At 39.7% G+C, this 24,513-nt stretch overlaps 1 protein-coding gene across 3 annotated transcripts in view; it reads left to right on the forward strand.

Annotated features, from left to right (window-relative positions):
- Positions 1-4,477: 4,477 nt before the first annotated feature.
- Emcn (endomucin) overlaps positions 4,478-24,513 on the forward strand; it is a 108,145-nt gene continuing 88,109 nt past the window's right edge. Inside the window, exon 1 of one of the 3 annotated variants that reach the window (XM_037207135.1) lies at positions 4,478-4,728. In XM_037207135.1, coding sequence (XP_037063030.1) covers positions 4,656-4,728 — 73 coding nt within the window. In that variant the 5' untranslated portion in view covers positions 4,478-4,655. The remainder of the gene's footprint in view (positions 4,729-24,513) is intronic. The other 2 variants (XM_037207134.1, XR_005091857.1) reach the window with 2 other exon arrangements.

Below are 24,513 nucleotides of genomic sequence, written 5' to 3' on the forward strand. Positions count from 1 at the left end.
TGTGGCCGAGAACAGCTTTGGAAACCCAAGGAGGCTTGCCACAATGTCTTGAGTAACGAACTGGAGCAATTGGCTCTAGCCTGGCACACCTGGACCCAATTAACAGAACATAAGTGAGGAAGAAAGATGCTTCTGTGGGTGGCATAGGTTTGGCCAAATGGCTGAGAACTTTCACCAGCGATGGTCATTTTGGTTCTGTAGGGGGGAGAACTGGTATCATTTCACCATGAGTTCTAAACTTGCCTCATTTTAGTTGTTTCCAATGGCTAAAAGAAACTAGCCAATTCCCATCTCCAGTAACAAGTGACAAGGACAAGCTGCCATCTCCACTGAAAGCACCTGACATGACGTACAGCATGGAGCAAACTTCTGAGGATAGGGTTGGGTCTCTGTATCCCCTCTGCTCAGATCTATTTCTTTGGAAATCAGCTTATCACTCTGAAATAGTGTTTCCTGCAGAATCCTATGGCATGAAGACATACCATTGAACTAAAACAAGTTACTTTAGCCTAAACATTCCAGAAGCCAACATCAGGCTTCTTTTCTTGATTTAATTTTTTTCCCCCACAGGCACTGTTAAATGACCTCGGTGAATCTCACTTTTTCCTCTGTACACTATTGGAGATAGGCATAATGTTCACCCTCAATTTCCCATGGGGATCTAGGCACTTAGAGGGCAAATAGTTCAGCCAGTGAGCACGGCACTAGAGGAGGGAATGAGGATTTGACTGCCACTGTGTGAGATCATCCGGTGGCTTTCCAACCACTTTAGATGATTGTTTTGCTCAGCTTGATGAGCTGGCAGAGAGGAAGGAGACAAGTACGGAGAAGGCTTTAATTTGTGGCCTTAACAATGGTGCCACCTAAATAAATCTCAGTGACACACGGGTTGAGAGAAGTCACCATTGTTACAGTCTTGGCATCCAAATCCTCTAGTGTCAATGATGTCACAGGCAGCCCTTGGAGAGTGCCTGGGAAGAACGCTGAGAGGGTTATTGCATGACCTTACTTACAGCAATATCCTTTTCCCTTACACATGGAATCAAAATCATTTTTGTGAAGAAAATAAATGCAAACACAATTTTCTTTCAGGCTAGAATAACTTTGTTTTTGTTACCTATTTTTCTTCTTTTAAAGTGCCCTTAAATCACATAATATATAATGATTAAAACATTCAAGCTGGGTAGAACAGCAAATATTTAGTAATGCTTGTGTAAATACATATCCCAAATATTAAATTTTAAAGTATTTACTCAAACAAAAATTGAAGGGCAGAGGACATTCTCTGTGACAGAAATAGAATGTGTTAGTTCCAGGAAAACATTTAAATCTCTCATGTTATCATTTATTTATATATGTGCATACATGTGGGTGTGAGAGGACAACTTGGAGAAGTTGATTCTTTCTGTCACCTTGTCTGTCCCAGAGATTATACACAGGTTGTCACAATTGGTGACCAACACCTCCACCTACCAAGCCACATTGTGGGCATTATAAAGACTTTTTAAGGAAAATAAATGAATGTAAGATTAAAATAACACACCAACTCACTGTCTTCCAAGAGCTTCAATGCGCAGTGTCAAGTGGCTCCCCTCCCCAACCCAGGAAGGTCATACTTCTGCGAAAGGAGAGCAACAATCCTTGAACATATGCCAATAACAAAAATTACCAAAAACTAGACCTAATTACATTTGAAAGGCAAGAGTAGGTAAACATGCCATTCACTATCTGTTTCTTTGATTTGGTAGGAAGATGCATCAACTTTTTGCTTCTTTGGTGTTTTATTTGTCTGGTAACGTTTTGTTCATTTTCAGGTATCTGACTTTTGTCTTCTGTAGAGAAGAAGTTATTTTTAGGACATATATGTTGTTAACAGCTTTCCAGTTTTTCTATTTGGGTTTTTATCCTCTGGATATTGGGCCAAAATGATTTAATTTTCATGTGTGCTGTAATTGGCATCATTCATAAAATGTTCCCTCCAGCACAGTTCAATAACAACACTCGTATTTTCCCCAAAGTTTTCTATGTTTTGTTTCCCCATTGAAGTCTTTAACATATAAAAATTATTTTTTTGTTTTTGAGGTAAGATGTGGGTTCAAATTTAACTATTTTAAATGGTCAGCAACAGGTTATTTACTATTTAGATTCACCTATCTCTAATCCACCTCAGTACACATACCCACACATCAACTCACACACCGGTGAAAATGTTTTTCTGTGCGTGTAAAGACACACACACACACACACACACACACACACACACACACACACACACATTGTGTGTGTGCTTGTACTTGCTCTTTGGTACTGACCTGTCTCTTCTGGTTTTAACTAACCAGTTTTAAGTAACCAGCTTTAATTAACCAGTTTTAATTACTAACCAGTTTTAGCTAACCAGTTTTAATTAACCAGTTTCAGTGTCTGACCTATTGAGGCAAAGCTGAGCTTCTTTACTACATTTGGGTTGTTTGTTTTGTTTTCCTTTTGTGTTTTCTTGTTTGTTCCTTTCTTTTTCAGCAAAAGCTGCCCCGTCTTTTAAACAGCCAGTGTTTAGAGCTGTGGAGAAAGCTCAGTGGGTAAGATGTTTATTTCTAAAGCATGAGGACCTGAGGTTTGATCAAAGAGACAGATGTGGCAGTGTGACAGTGTGTCTTCAGCCCTAGTGCTAGGACTTCAAGACAGGCAAATCCAGAGCTCAGCGGCCAGGCAGTCTGGCTGAGACAATGAGCTCCATGTTTAGTGACAGATGTTAAAAAACAAAAAGGCAGAAGACATCAACCTCTGATCTCCCCTCATATCCGCATGAGTGAGCACACCTGCATGAACAAATCTCTCTCTCTCTCTCAATCTCTCTCTCTCTCTCTCTCTCTCTCTCTCTCTCTCTCTCTCTCTCTCTCTCTCACACACACACACACACACACACACACACACACACAAAATCAAGTAACAAAATAAATAAAATTAGTTTGAAAATCTATGAGGAATAAATTTTCCTGAAATGGATGTCTAGTACCCATCAAGAAAATGCATGGCAATCATGTAGAGAGCCCCAAACTCCAAGGACCCTGGGAATTCAGGTGAGCAGCACTGGTGGTGAGGCCTCAGCCCCAGGAAAGCTCCCGAGAAGAACAACTTCCCAGAAAAACATGGGCAAGCCGGACGTGAGGCAGCCTGTCTCACCCTATTCTCACAGGGCCACATCCCAGTTAATTCCCGGGAAATGTGTGTGTCATCTATACACACGCACTGCTCTCTTTGTACCTTCTGGGCTATGCCCAATAACGGGGACACCCAAATGCATTCTGTTTGGAAAAATCAATGAAGAGGCTAAAACTACTCTTACTTGTGTACAAAATTAAAATTATAAACCAACGCTTCTGAGACTGGACAGCGGTCAGGATGAAATAAGCAATGTTTTCAAGTGGTTGCAGCTAATGATCTGCTCTGGCCACTCTCTTATATGGAGTCCTTCCCTGGATGGTGTAGCAAGGAATGAGTATTCTCCTTAGAAATGAGCTCAAGTATAGTGTTGTAGTTTATTCTGGAAGACTCCCTCATCACTCTCCTCTAGGAAGCCTGCACCTCACGGTGTATTAAAGAGCAGTCAGCTGAGTCGACAGCTGAAGTCTGTGGTGCTCTTCTAAGCTCCTGTTCACAGGAGTGCTGTGTTGAGGGATCCCTGTGACCCTGTGTACTAATCAATCAGCACTGAGAGCAGAGGGAATGCTGGCTGGTGTTTGCGTCCTGCAGAGCACGTAATGCACAGGATCACTGATTCGCTGTGATGGCGTATTCTACCCAGCCCATCCGAGGCACATTCCTTACACCCACCGTGTTGTAATTTTTTCTTGTTCTTCATAAAAACCCACCAATAAAGCCAGAAATGCAGGGCAGAGATACAGCTTAGTGGTGGTGCACTACCCTATCGTGGGTTCAGTCTGTAACAAAGTAAGGGGAAAAAGAAATCTCAAAACCCAAGTGAGTAGGGGATAGTCTTAGATCTTTGCTTAATTCTGTTAGGAACGTCTTGAAAAACCTCTCAGGATGTTCATTAGAGGCCAGTTTACTTTCTCAAGAGTGGAGCATGACCTAATGATTGCATTTGTCTCTAGAAGGTGGTATCCACTGATTTGGCTTTCAAGTAGAAAAGAGAGAAGAAAAGCCATCCCTTGTGGATTTTGTGCTCAAATCCAGCCCTCGGGAAGTTACAGTCTTCTTGGCAGGTTGAGCAGCTGCCTGAGGAGGTGACTTTACAGTTACTCTAAAATGCACTTTCAAAACAAAAGTTAGAAAGCTCCCTGGCCCCTTCTTGAGAAGGGTCTCTTCCTGTTCAAACCCCATCCTGACCTTTTTGTTGAAGAAGAGCAAAATAACGTGGTAACAAAAACACAAGTGGCTGCCAAAGGAAGAGAGAGGAAAAAAAAAGGAGTTCCTGTAAGGGGCTGAAACAATAAATCTCCTCTCCGCTGACCTCCCAAAGGGAGTGTGTGTGTTTCCTCTAGTTCTTTATCAGAGTCCCCAAAATAAGTAGGAATGGGCAGCGTCTGCTCACATACAGCACACCTTTTCCAGCTGCTACTACGGCCGGACAGGCTGGAAGAGTCCTTCCCTGCCTTGCCCTGGGAGAGAAGCCACCGAGACCATCCTAAGGCACCATGCGGCTGCTTCAAGTGACAGCTCTTTTCTTCCTTGTGTCCAGCTGTATCTGCCAGAGCGAGGACAGCGGAGGTACGTTTCTTATCCTTCTGATGGTGTGGATGAGAAGTCGGAGCTGGCGAGCTTCTAGACGCGGTTATCTTCAGGAGGCTTTCTCCTGCAATTCTCATGTGCCAATTGATTTGCTCACGGAGTGCGTGGAGTGAGGCTTGGAAGAGGCCAAGCAGGCAGTGCCACAGATTGAGAGTTTGTTTCTTCTGAGAGGAAATGTTTGCTGGTCTGATGGCCTGAACGTGTGTTTAATGGATTCATAAAACAACTGGGGAAACGCGTTGACTTTTCAGAGACTAAGATAGAATTTTGGCTAATTCAAAGGGGAAAAAAAAATGCTCTTTTCTGTCATCAGCCTAGACTAATAAGAGAATCCTGTATGAAGGACAGGTTGTCATTGGAAACACTGTGTTACCCAGGCCGCCGGTGTCTCTTCCAGCTGTCTCTCAGCTCTGGTCAGGTAAAGCTAGCTAGAGAAGTGAATGGTGACTCACTATTAGGAGACTATTAGCATCTTAGGTGACTGGGTAAGTGGAGATTGAAATTTATAGACTTTAGTTACAGAAGTATATGCAGTTGTAAACATGATCCCCTAATATTTTGTGTAACTTTCAGAACTTTCAAGATAGACATGTAAAACCCATCACTTACTGCACAGAGAGACCCGCTGGTGCATGTTACGCTGCCCTAGTGAGCAGTCGCAAGAATCATTGTTTTTATTTCTAAGCATTCTTAAGTAATACAAAATAAACAGTTAGGTTTAATCAATAATTCATTGGGCTCCTATCCTGTGCTGGGCAATGTAAAGAACATAAAAATGAGTAAGCTGCTTTCCTTTCCCACAGTAGTAAATGTACTATTGAGAGAAATAAGCAAGGGATTCTAGTATTAGACAGCTCTAATAAGTATGAAAGCTAAAACAAAAGCTACCAAAAGAAGACACAATCGGGACAGATTGGTTCTGACTCCGAGGGGTGTGGTAGGAGGAAGGGTATGTGTGTGTGTGTGGGGGGGGGAGTAATCCAGAAAACTCAATTCCAATTTTATTTGCTTGTGTCCTTTTCCAAAGGTTACTGCCTACAAAATTTTAATTTATAAAAACAATGTAAATTCAAAACAAAAATAAAACAAAGCCAGGCAGTGGTGGCACACACCTTTAATCCCAGCACTCAGGAGACAGAACCAGGTGGATCTCTGTGAGTTCGAGGCCAGCCTGGGCTACCAAGTGAGTTCCAGGAAAGGCGCAAAGCTACACAGAGAAACCCTGTCTCAAAAAACCAAAAATAAATAAATAAATAAATAAATAAATAAATAAATAAAAAACCAAAACCAATAGTCCAACCTGAATTACATCTTGTCAGTAATTTTTTAAAAAAATATTTTTATAAGTTTACTTTTATAAGTCTTTCCACAACACACATTTGCTTATCTTGCACCTGGCCAGAAAGTCATAAGAGCTACTGCAAAAATTTTTTTTTACTACAAAAGTATCCACGAAGTATCGGAGATCAACTGCTTGCTTCTCAGTAATTCTTCAGTATATATTAGAATAATTAATGAGAATATCTACTCTGCAACACACTGCTCAAAACTGTGTGCCTGACTAATATAAGTTCTGAAAGCTTGGGCTAGGCTCTTCATGACTTCAGGTCTGCAGGCCTTAGAGTGTGCAGCATCCTGCCAGCATATTTTAATGCTGAATGGGCTGTACATCCTGAAAATAACCAAGAAGAGGGTCAGCGGAACTGGCCTCCACATTGTGACTGATTGTAAGAAAGAGAACTAGCATGGAGGACAACCCAGAATGGCCGACAGACTTTTCTACTGTGGTCATTTAGAGAAAACACCAGACTCCTTCAGCTCACTGGTCTACCCTCCCTTTAGTGGGGCCAACTGTCTAAGGAGTTATTAGCCCACACTAGATAATTTCTCTCTGGGGCAGTGAAAATATTTAGACAGTATTTCCTTCACATCTGCCAACAAACTTACTTGATAACTTAAGACCTGTATCTGGAATGAGGAAGACAGGAGGAAATGAGAGGGAGAGGGAGAGCAGGAGGGGAAGAGAGGGGGGAGGGGAGAGGGGGAGGGAAGAGAGGGGGAGGGGAAGAGAGGGGGAGGGAGATAGGAGGGAAGGAGGGAGGGAGGGAGGGAGGGAGGGAGGGAGAAAGAGAGGCTGATCTTAGAAAAGGAAGCTGGATCTTGGCACCACAGACTGACCCTTGAGAGTGGCCTGGGTGGAACTGAAGGAGATTTTCCTGGCTGGCTACGTGGATGGCTTTGATGCACCTGGCTCTGCCAGTTTACGTTTCCTTAGCAGATTGGGCACAGGAAATGAAGCATTTCCTACGTTCATCTCGTCAGCTCTTTCCTTACTCCCTGTACCAAGAGTACATTGAGTTCTGAGCTTCATCGGCTCCTCACACTTAGGATGATAAACAAATTTATCTGCAGAGTCAATTATTGGGGTTTGGGTAGGAGCCATTTCAGTTCTAGCATTTAGATTTTCAAGTATATGCGTGCTTCTTTTGCTCTGAAATTGACTGCTAAATATGATTTTTTTTTTTTTCTGAGAAATTGAGTGCTTTCCTTCCTGGTGTTTTTGTCAGTCTCAGATTGAAATAAATATGATCTTGTGGTGGGGCTTTTGTGGAAATTCAGAGAATGATCTGAGTGGCAGCAAGTAGCTTTTGTTGGTAGGATGCTGGCCTAGGAATTTACAGTGTTTAACTTGGAAGGCTATTCTTTAGAAACATGTCCCAGAAGTGCCTGAAGGAAACAGTCCCTCTTTCCTGAAGTCTCCCACCTTGTATTTAAAACTGAACAGGCACTCCAGTGGCTTGTAAGAATAGAGGAGTGAGCTTTTGACTGCTGAGACACAGCCACGTTAAATGAAGATTCCAGGAAAATGGAAGCCTGGAATCTATATGTATTTACTCCCTGTAACACTTTATTTTTAAACCTGGCATTAATTTAGAAGAGATTAAAATGTTTTGGGTAGGCAGAAACAGATGCCAGCATATTGATATCAGAAGGATTTAGTTGCTTGGAGGAATTCATTTGTTACTGACAGAACGTTCAGTTTTATAAAACAAAACCTGATTGAATATACTATAAGAAGACACTATGCTAAATCCTGCAGCTTTATGAAAACAAATAGGACCCATTTCTTGTATTAGGTAGAATGGGAAGAGTCAAGCAGTGCAAATTTTATCAGAGGTCTTGAGGAACAGAGAAAGAATGGCATAGGAAATTCACAAGCTGTTTAGTTTGGTGTGTTGGGAAATCACACAACTTCTCATGAAATTGTGATAAGCACTGCAACTTGAAAATTGGGATATCAAGGTCAATGTAAAATGTCTTGAATAGGGACGTTGAAAGAGTGGTGTCTTCCAGTCTAGAAATACAAAGAAGCTATACGCTGAGTACGGATGCACACTCGGAAGCACTGTGCCAAGTGTGGCAACAGATGACGTTGACTAGAGGATAAGCAATACAGATTAATCTCCCTGGAGCTGGAGCTCAGGATAAAGCAGATTCTTAATTTATGTGAGGCCCTGGGTTAGATTTCCATATCTCCAAATAAATACAAAAGAAATATTCACTTTATAGTTAACAATTGGTGCTCGTAGAAGCTCTTGAGCATGGGTTTTATATCATCAGAGTTATAAATTAAGAGGAACAGTCGGTCAGCAGAATACAGATTAGTCTGCTCAGGTCAGGAGAGATAAAGGACAAAGAAACCATTGCACAAGTCACTGTAAGTCAGAAAGTCCACCACTGAGGTGTAAAGAAGGCTCTGGGAGAACCTTCAAGGATGTAGAGCCCATGTAGATTGTCCCTACATTTTACTGCTGATGAGAGACAAGCCAAGACAGGGTTGTGTGAATATTAGAATTGGGCAAATGAGTTTTAGAGCAGAGACGAGGAAACACAAAGAGATAGTTTAGGAGAAAAACGGATGCTGAGATAGTAAGTTTTTAATCCTGGTAAGATGTGTAAGCTGGGATGCGCAATGAGAATCGGAATGTCCCAGGAGCTGGGGGTCATGTTGAGAGGTAAAGTGTTCTCCACCTCTCAGTTCAAAACTTGACACTCCTCACTGTGACAACATGGATACGCAGTTTCCTTTCTTCTGGGTGCCTATGCTTTGCATGTTATATGGAGCTTAATTTCCATGATAGTTATTCACTGGAGCACCTTATTTCTTTCTCCACACCGCAGGCACCTTCAGTTTGCCAGTAGCTATGGCAAATAAATAATATAATAAACAAATAACACAAATAAACATAATAGATAATAGATATAAATGAAACCATAAACAAATAATATAAAAATAGTTATATGAAGTTGCTTAGTACTTCAGTTGAGCTTAATTTTCATCCATATTTCTTATATTGGAATAAGCAATCTGTCATAGTAAAAAGTAATTGCTATGTGGAGTAGTTACAATGTGGAGCAAATCCAGTAGGAAGAGTGTTTGGTCTTCAAGTCATTTGTTTAGTATTCTTTCCTCAGTGATTCATTTGAAAATGGTCCTTACCTAAAACTAAAAGTGATCATATGTTATCAATGTATGGAATATTTTCTGGACATTCATAAGATTGTCCTCAATAAATTCTCTTTTAATTTCATTTCATAGATCTGAACCATTCAGAAAATTGAAAAAAATTGTTCATATTTGAGGGTTTTGGAAATTAATTTGTTAGATAATGGTCATTTCCCTTTTTATCTCAAGATTCAGGTAAATTTTTAACTCATGGATCATTATATGATTCGAGTTACTCATATTCTTTTTTTATTAGTAATCAATTGCCAGCCACCTCTTCAACTCTAAGAATGACTTGAGATGGCACATTTCCAAGCATTGATTTGAAAAGTAAGAATTTTCTGTGACTTCCAATTCCTGTCATACCCCCTTTTCTGCTTCTGAACTCCTAGCGTCGTTGGGGCTTTATTGAGTCAGACAGTAATGGCTTCGTGGAGTGAGAAGGTCTCTCAGAAGAGAAACTTAGAGTTCGGCTGGCACCTTTGTGCACCCCAGCATTCAACAGAAGAATAAACACCAGAAGCATTAGTGGAGCCAGTGGCACTCACAAAGGCCAATAGGAAGCTCACTCTCTGAAGATAAACGGGTTCTGTCTCTTACACATACATACATACATCAGTAGAGATGACAACTGTTCTCCAAATTAGAAGCAGCCACCATGGGAGAATTAAACACCTGCTTTGCTGTTCCATGTAGCTTTCCTGACCACGTGTACTCCAGCCATTGCTGAAGCAGCCATCTGTACACAGGTGTATCCAGATGGAGTTCTGCTTCACTTTGGTGTATCTATTTTGCTTTCTGTCTGATGCTATTCTGGTACTAACCTATGTTTCAGAATCCTACCTGATTTTTAAAAAATCTTTGTGATTTAGCACAGTAGCATTAGCATTCTATAAGACAGTATTGATGAAGCAGGAATGAAGCCAGTGAGAATATTTTTCATTTTCCCAATTTTTTTATTTGCGTGTGTGTGTGTGTGTGTGTGTGTGTATGTGTGTGTGTGTGTGTGTGTGTGTGTGCACATGTATAGCAGGAGAATTATGTCTATGATTGTGCAGGAGAAAGGTCAATGTCAGGTATCTTCCTCAATGTCTTTCCACCTAATATTTTGGAGACAGAGTCTCACTAAGCCTAGAACTCAGTGACTCAGTCAGTGAGTTCCAGGGATGCTCTTCTCTCAGTACCCCTCATGCTGGGATTACAGGTGTGCACACCATGCCTCATTTGTTCCATGGCAGGAGTGGATCTGAACTCAGGTCCTCAAGCACTTTGTCAACTGAGCCATCTCCTCAGCCCAGTACTTTCCATTTTTTTTCTGAATTCTTCAGACACACGACTCTAGGCCTCCACTCTTTCCCTTGCAATCCCAGTTCTTTCTAAACTGAGGGTATGCTCCTTCTGATGCCACACCCTGCTTCCCAGGGAACTCACTTTTCTTAATGGAAATGTTTGGATTTGGGTGGTGGTGTCCTTCATGGTAAGGACAGCTTCTCCTTACTCAAATAACTGTAAAGTGTTGATCCATCTCTTGTTGATAAGCTAAACAATATTTTAAAAGAGCACCTGCTCTGAAGAAAGCAGTTGTGTTTGCATAGATTCAGTGATGAGTTCTATGTCTAAAAACGTCAATACCATTGATTTTACTGAAGTGTGCACTGCTTATAAATCTCTTCAATGAGTCATCTTCCGCCTGAAATCTCTATTAAGTGTGTTAAAGACCAGAAAATGGCGATCACAATCAGATCTAGTCCACTTTAGCCCCAAGGGGTATCTGCAGAGCCTCTGAGAGCATCTGCCTTTGGTGCTGCTGAAAACGTCACTCATTTCTCCTGTCACAGCATTTCAAAGCCATCACTATCATATCTGTTTTTAGCATCCAAAAAGCAGGGGCTTAGAAACAGTATGAGGTTAAAGTGGGGTCATGTGCCATGAAATCAAACAAGGGCTGATGCTCTTCAGGACTTCCTGTGTAGCTTGCTACCTGCCAGTGTGGTGACATTTCTGTAAGTTGAGTTTCCTGATTAAAAAAAAAAAAAAGTTAGAGACCTACCACCTGACCAGTTGAGAAACAACTGCTGTCTTAGAAATAACGATTTTTAGTATCCTGGTTCAAATGATTCTCACGTGATGGGTTAGAAGGAACTGCAGTGCCTTTTGCCATGCTGGCTGAAATAAAAGGGACTTACCAAATGTCAGTGAAACAGATATGTAGTTTAAAGGAGAAGAAGGAAGTTACTGAATTAGCCACTATTAATATCAAATTGTAATAGTTTCAGGCTCAGACCATCTGAATTCAGATTCCATCTCTTGGGTAAGTTACTTAACTTCTGGTATTCTGAGTTATTAAATGGGGGAAAGTGCAATTCTTACCTCATAGGGACAGTGAAGAAGCCTGTGAGGTGATGCACACAAAACAGTATAGAGTGGGCAGCAAGTACCATACAAGTTTGGAGCTTAATGTTCTACCATAGGTCATATCACACCCATTAGATAAAATGCTTTCATTCCAAGCTGATCCCAGTCAGAATTAACTAATAAGTATGTTGTTAACTCTCACTGGATGAAATACACATTTCTGAAATAATTTCACACAATGTAGTATTCTAGGAGAATAGATGCTGAGCTAGGTTTTAGTCACAATATATGCAAGTGAAATTATATGTGTGGATGTGTATCATTTCTAGAATGTCTTTCAAAGTTATATCGCTTGTTTCATTAATCAATCACCCAGATCAATAGACATTTGAGATTTATTTAATGGTGTGACTCCATTAATGATAGGTTGACCATTCTTTAGGACAGACACCACCCCCAAGACTATTTGTTCAACACAAATTAAACTTTACGGGTTTTAAAAAAAAGAAAGAGAACATGGAGTTGATTGGGTAGGAAAGTAGGGATAGACCTGGGAGGCAGAGGAGGTGGAAGGGAAGGTTATTAAAAAACATGTACAAAATAAATTCTCAAAGAATTGATATAATACTGTTTTTTAAAGTTAATAGTCAATGAAAATCCTTTTGTTTGAAAATTATCAGTATCTACTTTTTCATTTTCTTAGAGGCAGAGTCTAACTAGGTAGCGCTGGCTGGCTTGAAATTTGCTTTGTAGACCAGGCTGGCCTAAAACTTGTTATGTATACCAGGTAGGCATCCTAAACTAACAGAAATCTGCTGTCTCTGCCTCACGAATGCTAAGATTAAAACCATGTGCTACCACAGGTAGCAGCCCCACAAATAGTTTTAATCTTTCATAAAAATTAAGTATCCGTAGGTCTGAGAGTGGGACATGTTAGTGATGGCGACTCGGCCATGGTGTGACAATGGAGTTTAACCTCGCTTCTGTATGTGACAGAACTGACCACCACACTGAAGCTATGGTAGCATTAGCTCATCCATTTGACAGCAATGAAAAGGATATGATTAACTGGCCCTCATGCCACACAGCAGTGAGACGTCTATTTTTTAAATGCAATATAAACTTCGAATTCCCATTGGGTTGTTTATGATTATGATAACTAATATTGAAATCACAGAGTCAATAAATTCTTTCAGGGTTATTTCTTATTACCTCGGGCTCTGTTGTCCCAATACTTCTCCTTTATACCTTTTTGCTATTCTTTGTGGCTGTTCACATTGCAATGGTCATGTTTTAAAATAATGCTTGAGTTATAAAAATCACACACAAAACAGAGAAAACCATTTGTATAACACATTGACTTTATTTTTAACTGAGGTGGGAAAAGAAATTTGTTTTATGGTGAGAAGTGTGAAATTGCCCTCCTAGAGTGCTGAGCAAGTGTGAGGACATAGACATGGAGCTCCTAGATACTCTCCCCAGGGCAGAGAGGCTGCTGCTGCCTGCCTGGGCTCCTACTCCTCTGTCCGACTCTGGCATAGCTCCTGATTATGTTCCTCTGCAAATCGGATTTTAAAAGATGCGAGTTGCCTTTTACATCCACAGAATTAGCTAATTAGGATTTATTGATAGCAATTGCACAATTGGGACTGTATTATTTAATGATTAAATCATGTGAATCAGTGAGCTTTTTGTAATTCTTTTCTTTTTCTTTTAGTTTTGATGGCTTTGTTTATTTGATCTAATTTTATGTTATATTTTAAAACTTGGAAGGATTACAAAATAAAATAACGATAACAAAAGATAATGCTGTCGGTTTCCCATGCACCTATCAGTAGGGTCCATGCACCACTCAATCTTACATGAATCTTCTAGCATGGAGGATAATGTCTCATGATCCCTTTTCCTTTTCTCAGGCTCTATCTTTGGGGACACAGCAGATGATTAGTTACTGGCCTTACTTTAATGTGGAAAGCTATATTTCACTGCAAGTCATCAGAGTTAGAAGGACACAGGGCATCCAAGATGTGTTCTGCTATTTGGGGGCATGTCTATTTTTATCCTTGGTGTTCTAGTTTGTTTCTCTGTTGCTGTGATAAAAACACCACGACCAGAAGCAACTTGGGATGGTGGGTATTTGGCCTACAGGTTATAGCTCATCACTGGGGGAAACCAAGGCAGGAACTTGGAGGCTGAATCAGGGACCATGGAGGAGTACTGTTTACTGTTTTGCTCCCATTCTCAAGTTCAGCTACCTTCCTTACACAGGCCAGGCACACTTGGCCAGAGATGGCACTGCCCAGAGTAGGCCAGGCAATTTAGGAAATTGGGATTCCGTTTCCTAAGGTGTGCCTAGGTTTGTGTTGCATTAACAAAACCCAACGGTGACACTTGGCTCCAGAGAACCTGTGAGGTCTTTTTTTTTTTTTTGACGTACGTTCTTGGTTGGTTACATTTGCTTGCCAAGCTCTGTGAAGTTGGCCTGCCATCTTAGTTTGTATGATGGAGACTGTGCTGGCCTTTGGATCATAACATCTGCCCAAATCACACCAGGGGGACCTGCAACTGCTGACTCAGATTTTCTTACAAAACAACCCCCCCAAAAAAGTCCTATATTCTCTACACTATCTGTCAGGTCATCCTGAACTATCACAGTTCAAATAAAAGCATATTCATTACATTGTTTACATCCATCATTTCTCAAGTTAACTTCAGTCTAATCCTGAAAAAGTGGGGACATTAGATCATTCAGTCATTCTGAAGTTTTAAAATTTCCATAGGCCAGTAGTCATTCCAAATGGCATTTATGTGGTTGACATGGGTGTTAACAGTCTTTTTGTTGTGGTAAACTAAAGACCCAATCCCTCATAACACATTTATCTGAGTATTATTTTAATAAGAAATTTTATCTAAAAATGATTGAACATATTTGGTAATGTAACAGAGCTCTTATATTTTTCCCTGGTTGAGCCCTGGATGGTATCACAGCCAGGACTGAGCAATGTGGAGAATGCCCTGTCCTCTGAGCCAAGAGTCCTTATTCTCAGTTGCCAGCAGCTTCAGTTCATCTTGTGACTGAGACCAGTTTTCTTGTTCTCCAGGCAGGATCTTCCACATCTACAAAGCGAATGAAGGATGACACGGCCCCTTCCAGATCTCCAGATTTAGGTTCTGACTGTAACACACAACTTCTGTACAGTTTGCCCCAAGTTGCCATGCCTTTACTTCATCCTGACACTGCCAGGGCCGCCTGTTCCAGAGCAGGGCTCAGCTCTGGGGATTCTCACTAGGGCTGCTTGGCCGCAGGGCTTGGCATGTGAAAGGTCTGCTCTGTGCTGCCAGGGATCACATGAGCAAGACACCCTTCCATTTTTCTTTTTTAATGGCACTCTTCATATGGCACTCATTAACATCCAGGAAGAGGTGCCTGAGAGGGAAAGGGGGCAATAAAAGATCTGAGAAGTTGCTGAGGCGCAGAGAGCGAGCAGGGAACCTTGTGCAGGAGAGCCAGGATGGGGCACAGGGAGGCAATGGAAGGAGACGCCCTGAGAGTTCAGCTGATTGGAAAGTGAGCGCCCATGAGCCTCTCGCTGTTGTTGGGGCCGCCAGCATGTTTCCACTCCATTACTATCAAACTCTTCCTTGTCTGTAAGTAGCTTCATTCACTATCCCACCTCAGCGCTCATGGGAAGTTTGCTTTTCAAAGAAAATGTCGTACTCTCCTGCTTTCAGGGAAAAGTTTGTTATGAATTGTCTTTTTTTTTTTTTTTTTTTTTTTTTTGCTTGTATTAGTTTAGGATAATAGGAAAGTAGACATGGCCAAGAAAAATATTATCTGAACTACTGAAATTCCCTAGGCACTACAGCTTAAATTCCTACTTTGTCTGGCCCTCTCCTTTTAAAATGTCCCCTTCAGCATTTACTCATGAGATATTGTTCACTCTCAATTCTGCTCTTTCTTTCCACCCTGTTAACCTGGGAGCACCCTGTAGGCTACTCAGGAAAATTATGCACTTTCAATAATAAGTTAATTAAGGAAGAAAATGCTGCGTTCTCTTAAGAGTCTCAGGCGGAGTGGGCGTGTAGCTGATAATCCAAACACAAAGCTGGTTCCCATGACACTGTGAAGATACAAAAAAAAAAAAGTTTGAGGACATTCAGAGGATTAAATGACTAGAATTAACATAGAGACTGTGACTACAGAGAGAAATTGAGATGCTGTGTTATTACAAATCCAGGCTAGATGTGCACATGTGGTTGATATATTGTACACCCCAATATACTTATCTGGGGGTCAGAGAACAGAACAGCCATAATATTAAACATAGAAGTTAGGCAGTGGTAGCACACACCTTTAATCCTAGCATTCCAGAGGCAGAGATCTGTCTGGATCTCTGTGAGTTCAAAGCCACACTGGAAACAGCCAGGCATGGTGGGTGACTCATGCCTTTAATCCCAGGAAGTGATGGCAGAAAGCAGAAAGGTATATAAGGCGTGAGGACCAGGAACTAAAGTTGGTTAAGCTTTTAGGCTTTTGAGCAGCAGTTCAGCTGAGATGCATTTGGAGACTTCCAGTCTGAGGAAACAGGATCAGCTGAGGAATTGGCGAGGTGAGTTGGCCATGGCTTGTTCTGTTTCTCTGATCATTCAGCGTTCACCCCAATACCTGGCTCTGGGTTTGTTTTTATTAATAAGAACTTTTAAGATTTGTGCTACATGCACAAAAATGTCTAACATTGGAAGATGGTACAGTGACACTTCGTCAGCTGGCTCATCACCCTGGTAACACTCTGTCAATTAAGATCAGCAACGGAGAGGCCTTAGGAACTGTCTCCCGGAAGTCCTAAGCTAGACATCTTTGACATGAAATGAAAAGGTATGTTGTTGTCCACACAGTATTTTTTAATTCCAGGAGTATTTATTTAAAGAAAATTTGGTAGAACAAAATAGCCACAAAGAAATAAGAAAAGAAAAAAAATAGAAAGAGGAAAGGCATTTTCTTCATTTTCTTAACCCTGGGGCTCATGTTTATTCAACATTTATACCTGAGTTACATGTACCCTGTGGACATGCTCTTTCTTAAACGTGTGAGCATCTACCCTGCCCACTCCATGCATGACCTGGCTGCCTGTGGACTCCAGGTTTAACCCCATCACTAGTGTGTAGTGCCTGTGTTGCATCTAAGCAGCCAGCAGACAGTGTGCAAAACTGTCACCGTGGTTTTGATATTTTAGTGCATAAGGAAGGGCTATTGTTACAGTATGATTTTGGATATCTAGAGAGGCTTTCCGGTTCAATCTTTTTCTGTTTATGAAAATGAAGAATATTTGTCTTAAAACATTGCTATAAATAATTAGTAGCATCAATTCATGATATTATTTTGTAGTCTTAAGAAATTAGAGAACTTAGAGAATGATTTAAATTCTGGAGAACACACATCACAATATGAGATTAAATTTGGTTTGTTTCCCTTCATCTCCTGCTTACTAACGGTTGACAGTAAAGTTCCTGTCCTTGATGGAACTATTAGAGGCCCATCCTTTTTCCCTCAGTCTCACAGTTCAGTGGAAAACTGAATTTGAAGAATGTATGAATTTCAAGTTAGAACATAATCAAAAATAACAACTGAAATTTCAGTTTCATAAGTCATGACAGCCTGTGATAAGAGTCTACAGCACAGCATGACTTCTGCTTTTAATTTTCTTTTTACATTTACTTATTTATTTTGCGAGTGTGGAAGTATGGGTGCATCCTTACCACGGTATTCATTTGGAGGTGAGAGGACAATGTTAGTTGTTTCTTTCCTTCCCCGACTTGGGTTCAGGGGAATGAACTCAGGCCATCAAACTTAAAGGCACACGTCTTTACCCACTAAGCCACCTTGCCAGCCCCAACATAGCGTCTTTATGTTTCTGTTTCCCTGTCTCTGACCAGTTTCCTTCCTGATCATTCCATGTGGGGAGCAGAGTTAGGCAGGAGTCACAGGGCTGAATGAAATGAATTCCTTAATGTGGTCATTTGCGTAAGAAATGTCCTCCTCCATAGGGCCACTTTGTCCCCAGTCAATGGCATTCTTTGGGGAAAGTTGGGGAACTTTTAGAAGTTGGAGTCTTGATAGAGGAATTACATCCCTGGAGGCAGGATCTGATGGTTTTCAGCCTTGCCTGTCTGTGGATAAAATGTGACTGGCTAGCTTCAAGTTCCTACCACCTGCCGCCACACCTTCTCTGTCATTATAGACTTAGACTTTGGAGCTACACACCAAATAAGTCCTTTCTCCTTAAGTTGTCTTTGTTCATCATATTTTTATCACAGCAAAAAATACAAAATAAGTGAGGTGCTATTCATCCATTCACTGGATTGCATGCAGCAATAATAACAAGTGTATATTCGCCATCACTCACAAGATGAAAACTCTTATACTGATCAAGGCACAAAAATACAGATACAAGTTTCCCATTATGTGAAATTAAATGTGTCAAACCTAAACCCTATTACACTGAAATGAATATGGAGTCTGCAAGAATTATTACAGTGTTAGATAAAGGCTACTCGTGTAAAGGTAGGAGCAAGGCCACTCATATAAGCACATTTCCAAAGAGCTTCCAGGTCACTGTTAGCCCAGGTTTGAGCTGAGATTTTATCTGTTGTGTGTGCATTCACTTTTTTTTCACTTCTATTTCTTACCTTTTATGATAGAAAACAGTTTGAAGACGTTAACAAATTTCTGAAAATGTAAGCTAATGCACTCCCACCACATAGCTGGCACTTAGCAACTGCGTTGAGCGAAAAGGAGCGGGTGCTCATCTGTGAGGCTTCAGCGTCACGCTGTAGGAAAGCTGGGGACTGTGGATGGGACTAATAAACACGGCTTCATGCAGGTGGGACAACTCCAGCTCCAGGAGAATAGAATAGAGATTCTGAGCTAAGAAAATTAACAATTAAATTGCAATTTATTAAAATGAAAATAAGCAATCTTATTCAGTAGAGAAGAGTCTTCAAGGTCTTAGGAGTGATTAGCACTTATCTGAGGTTGAATACGTTTAATCAGAAAACCTTAGGAAATGTCAGAAAGAAGCCCTAGAGGGAAAATGTCTGTAGCCTTCTCAAATGTTTGTTAGGAGAATAGATTCTTTTGCTAAATAAAGCTCCATTATTGTAAGTCCTAAACAATTTGTGAATACTCTATTTCTCGACATCTCTAGAATAATATCTACTAATACAAAAGTATTTTATACTTGTGAATTTAAATTATGCCATTGATTTCCTCTCATTCCACTTTGAGTCTCTTTAATTTTAGAATCTCTCTCATTAAACCTTGTTTATTTGACTTCAGAAACCTGCCTCTGCTCAGGCTTCTCCCCTGCAGTGAGAAAACTTTCTGCATGGTGTAACTGCCTTCAATTATTTTAACAGAGGTCTTCATTGTCTTTAATTAGCTGATGAATCTGGTGATGATAGTGGCTTATGTCTGTCTTCCCACTAATCTAAAGATGGATGCTGCAGACTTAAGGCTAGCTGGACCACTCAAGATCCCTAGTCTCCCAGGAGTGCTGAGCATGAGGCAAGGCAGGATCTTAAGTCCATATTCAGGTTTGTTTGTTGTGTTTGTTGATTCTGAAGACAGGAAATCATTATCTGGAACAACATTTTTCAACTCTCTCACAGGCTTTTAATTCTTTTTAAATTTTAACTTGTCCCAGAACCCCATCTAAATCAGAGTAGAAGTACTTTAAAAAATATTTGCAAAGTGATGAAATATTTATCAAAAGCACTCTTGAGCAAAGCAGTGTGCCTTGTTTCCCAGTGGAATTCTTCAATACCAAAGCATATCTGCCTGGAATTTAATAACAATAGTATAGTACTTGAATATCCTTTGGGGATTACAAAGAAATTTTATGTATGTAATCTCTACAAACCCCTAAAAGCCAGCCAATGCAGTACATATCTTTTTAAACTTACAATAAACTTTTAATTTTTTTTTTCTTAAGATTTGTTTTGATCATAGCCATTCTGACAGGTGTAAGGTGGTATCTCAGAGTGATTTTGATTTGCATTTCTCTGATGATTAAGGATGTTGAGCATATCTTTAAATGTCTTTCAGCCATTTGTGATTCTTCTTTTGAGAATTCTCTGTTTAGATCTTTAACCTATTTTTTAATTGGATTGTTCAGTATTTTGATGTCTAGTTTCTTGAGTTCTTTTTATACTTTGGAGATCAGTCCTCTGTCAGATGTGGGGTTGGTGAGGGTCTTTTCTCATTCTGTTGGCTGTCTTTTTGTCTAGTTGACTGTGTCTTTTGCCCTACAAAAGCTTCTCAGTTTCAGGAGGTCCCATTTATTAATGGGTTGTACTCAGTGTCTATGCTGCTGGTGTTATAATTTAGGAAGTGATCCCCTATGTCACTGCATTCAAGAGTACTTCCTACTTTCTCTTCTATTAAGTTTAGTGTAACTGGATTTATGTTGAGGTCTTTGATCCACTTGGACTTGAGTTTTGTGCATAGTGACAGATATGGATCTATTTGTAATCTTTTACATATTGACATCCAGTTAAGCCAGCACCATTTGTTGAAGACTCTGAGATACCACCTTACACCTGTCAGAATGGCTACGATCAAAAAACACTAATGACAGTCTATGTTGGAGAAGATGTGGAGCAAAGGGAACACTCCTCCACTGTTGGTGGGAATGCAAACTTGTACAACCACTGTGGAAATCAGTATGGCGGTTTCTCAGAAAACTGGGAATCAATCTACCTCAAGACCCAGCCATACCACTCTTGGGCATATACCCAAGGAATGCTCAATTATACCAAAAAGATACATGCTCAACTATGTTCATAGCAACACTATTCGTAATAGCCAGAACCTGGAAACAACCTAGATCCCTGTCAACTGAAGAATGGATAAATAAAATGTGGTACATATACACAATGGAGTACTACTCAGCAGAGAAAAACAATGACAGCATGAAATTTGCAGGCAAATGGATGGAACAAAAAAATATCATCCTGACTGAGGTAACCCAAACCCAGAAAGACAGTCATGGTATGTACTCACTCAGAAGTGGATACTAGATATAAAGCAAAGAACAATCAGACTGCAACCCACAGAACCAGGGAGGCTATATAGCGGGGGGGGGGGGGGGGGGGGGGACCCTAGGATAACTGTGGCTTATAGTAAGTTTTGGTTTTACTCAATTATTGGCCAAGCTTCAATGAAACATTTCACTATTAGGATAAGAATTTATACTATATCAAGCTGATAATAGAAAAATAAATAAAAATGAAAAAAAGATTTGCTTTTATCTATGCATATATGTGTATACCTGTGAGTGTAGGTAGCAAGGAGTTCCAAGAAGCACATCAGATCTCCTGAAGCTGGGGTTATAGGTGACTGTGAGCCAATCAGTGTGGGTGCTGGGAACAGAACTCCAGTCCTCTGCAAGATCAATGTGTGCTTTTAACCATTGTGTTATCTCCCCAGTCTGTAATTTAACAAAATGTGAATGAGACTATAGGTACCTTAAAAATGAGGCTAATTTTGGTATACTAATAAAAAGAAAAATAGCACATGTAAATTTAAATTTGGAAGTTTAGCCAAGAAATTGTTGTATTTTTCTGTGACTTAAAAAAATTGAATATTGACATCTAAAAACTAAATTGACATTTAACTTATGAAAAATAATTTATGCACACAAGATGTGTACTCAAAGACATTTTTAAAAATCTCAAGCAATACACCCACAAAATGCACAAAGTGTGAGCATCATAATTATAAGATACAAACATGAATCATTTTAGTTGATAAGTAACTTTCATTTCTATCTTTAGTAAACATAACACAGTCCCAACACATAGTGGACTTGCAATAACAATGTTGGGTGAAAACAAGGTACTAAGTGTCCCTTTGTGGGCTCTAGGAACTATCTGTACAAGAATGCTGGAGAAAAGACTATAGACAGTACAACTGTGCTTTAGTGGACGAAAAACCATTCGCATTCTAGAGGGGCTTTATTAAATAAAAAGGAGATATAACACCTGTACAGCCAACAAGTAGAAATAAAAATGCCTTAATTAAGAGATAGCTGGGAATCCAGCTTATCCAGTGGAAAGCCATGGGAGTTAGAGTAAGTAGGTTCAAGTTCTAAAACAAACAAACAAACAAACAAACACAACTGCAAAGATTCCTCTAGGGTGCAGAAATTCATGCCTTAAAATCTAATCATCTCTGTCCCTGACAGTGACCTGCCATAGCCAATCTCAGCACACACTGGGTTATGTCTAGTGGTATTGAATCTGAGTAAGTCATTTCTACAATGGGTCAGAACTGGGTTGTATGAGTAGCAGAGTACAATGAAGGCACATAGTAACAAGCTGCTTTCTACCTTGCTTTCTTGGATTGCTTTATCTGGGGGAAGAATCAAGGAACTTCATGGGGATCACCAATGGAAAAAAACCCAGCCCCTACTTAACCAGCCATGTGAGTGGCCTGAATCCATTGTCTTCTAAGTGGATTCTTCAAAGTCACCCCACCTTTGGCCTTGCCAATCCCAACCAAGACCTGACAGGTGTCAGAGAGTGATACAAGCAACGCCACACAATTCTCAAATTGCCACAATATAGAGAAATACTAGATGATTGTTTTTTTTTAGAACCACATGTTTAGGAAAGAATTACATTGCAATATGAGCTACTTAATGCAACTACTGTCAAGGAAAGCTTGCACTATATTTAAATTTTTGAGACAGATTCATTTAGATGCTATGAAATATCTTTCCACATCCTCATTTTCCTCCTCCTAGAATTCAATTTATACCATTAACACTGTTAGTTTTTCTTTGATAACTTTACTCTTGCTTAAAATTCAAGGAGTAAAAATGAAATTCACACTGTTTTAAGAATCAAACCATTGTTGAAGACATAGCAATGGTTACTTCCTCATTTTTATATAATAAAACTTTGTCAAGATTTAAAAATAAAATATCACTTTATTCCCAAACTTGGGTTTCTTTTGTCTTTTGATCATTTACTGATTTTTTTTTAAAAATTCTTATACCATCCTGCCTTTTTCTAGTATTACTTTTACATTTTGGTTTTTCATTCATATTTATTTCTTCTAAACTTTATCCTATAAACAAGTAGCAGTTTCTCTAACTCTCTTATTTGCCTTTTCCCTTATTATTCAAGATATTTTAAAATGCTGTTTAGTTTACTGCCCTTTGAAAATTGGATTCCAATGACTCCTCAAATGTAAAGATGAGATTTCTTTGAAGACTGTTGACAGCTGTTGTCCTAGATGAAGCAGTTCAGTGGTTTGTATGTTAATCTGTTCTGCTGCTCATTATGGAGTATGAAATGAGAAATCAAGTCTTACTTAAGTTTATCTAGAGGCTGTAGGCCTTTTGACTCCATTTGTATAAAATATTTCCTCTGTATTGGTATTTGAGACATTAAATGATTGTCAACCATCTGCTCAGCCCTTATTTTCTATTTGCTATCAGACCTTAAAATAATACTGATCTTTGGGACCATGTGCCTTTAGATTGCCAAGGAAGTGGATATAATCCCCATGCCAGGATTTGAGAAACCAATTTTTCCCTCAAACAAAGAAGCTGTGATTTGGTGCCATACAACATCCAAGCCTGGCTGGAACATAAAAGGCTTTGTCAGGAGTACCATTTTCAGTTTAAAATGGTACAATTAATGTCACTAGATGGTCTACATGATCATAGAATTTAGAATAATATTGATCTAAATTTCCATATGCTTCTGGATTCCTAAGGCAAATCATGTGTGATTGGTGTTCTCATGTTTTTACTATATTCTAACACTCACTGATTATTCTCTTAAAGTTGAGAGAACAGGAATCAAATTGAAGCCACCATATTAAAGTTGTCTATCAAAAAATCCACCAAGCCTAATTTAGTAACATACGTCTATAATCCCAGCACTCAGGAGGCAAAGACAGGAGAAAAGTGAGTTTGAGGCTGGCCTGGTTATACAGCAAATTCAAGGCTAGGCCAAACTACATAATGAGAATCTATCTCAAAATAATACTTAATAATAATAATAATAATAATAATAATAATAATAATAATACCTGTTCTATAGTGATGGCTGGAGAAATAGTTTAGTGGTAAAACACTTGCTCCCCAGCGCGTGCGTGCGCGCGCACACACACACACACACACACACACACACACCACTCCAGTGACTCTTCACAGTATTGATTTTTATGATTACATCAAGATATGTGGTGTCATTTTATATTGTATACCATAGGATTATATATTATAAAGTCAACTTTTTTAAGATGAGCTGACATTAAGAAAAAGGAGTAAGGAAATAATAGTACATAAACAAGAAGCCCTGAAAACCCGTGTGGTAACAAGGCTCCAAGTGGAACAGAAGTAATTTGGAATTTGTAACTCAAGTTCCTAAGAATGCACTCTTGAGTAGACTGCTGCGGGCAGATTTGACATTTCTTTTTGCCAGTTCGGTTTCTCTCACTAGAGCCTGTGGCAGTAGACAGGGGCTTGATGACACACTGATGATTAGTAAACAATTGCTCTGAATGTACAAAGTGCATTTTACCTCAGCCTTTATCACAGAAGGATAAGAGTGATGTCATCTAACATTGCAGTCTCGCTAGAAACAAGAAAACTGCTGCAAACATATGAAAGTCTCCATCAGTTATTCCCAGATTTTAAAATGACTCTGTACTTAAAGAACCATAAATCCAAACTTATACTGTATGCCACACTATTCAGGTCACAGAAGAGCTGAGGTTTCCTTACACATAGTAACAAATATATGAAATAATGCTTTAAAAATAAACATTAATCCAGAGTTTCTTTTAGTATTTCACAGGTTCTTTGTAAATTCAATGCAGTTCTTTA

This window comes from Peromyscus leucopus, chromosome 6 (assembly GCF_004664715.2).
Source record: "Peromyscus leucopus breed LL Stock chromosome 6, UCI_PerLeu_2.1, whole genome shotgun sequence".
Taxonomy (NCBI): domain Eukaryota; kingdom Metazoa; phylum Chordata; class Mammalia; order Rodentia; family Cricetidae; genus Peromyscus; species Peromyscus leucopus.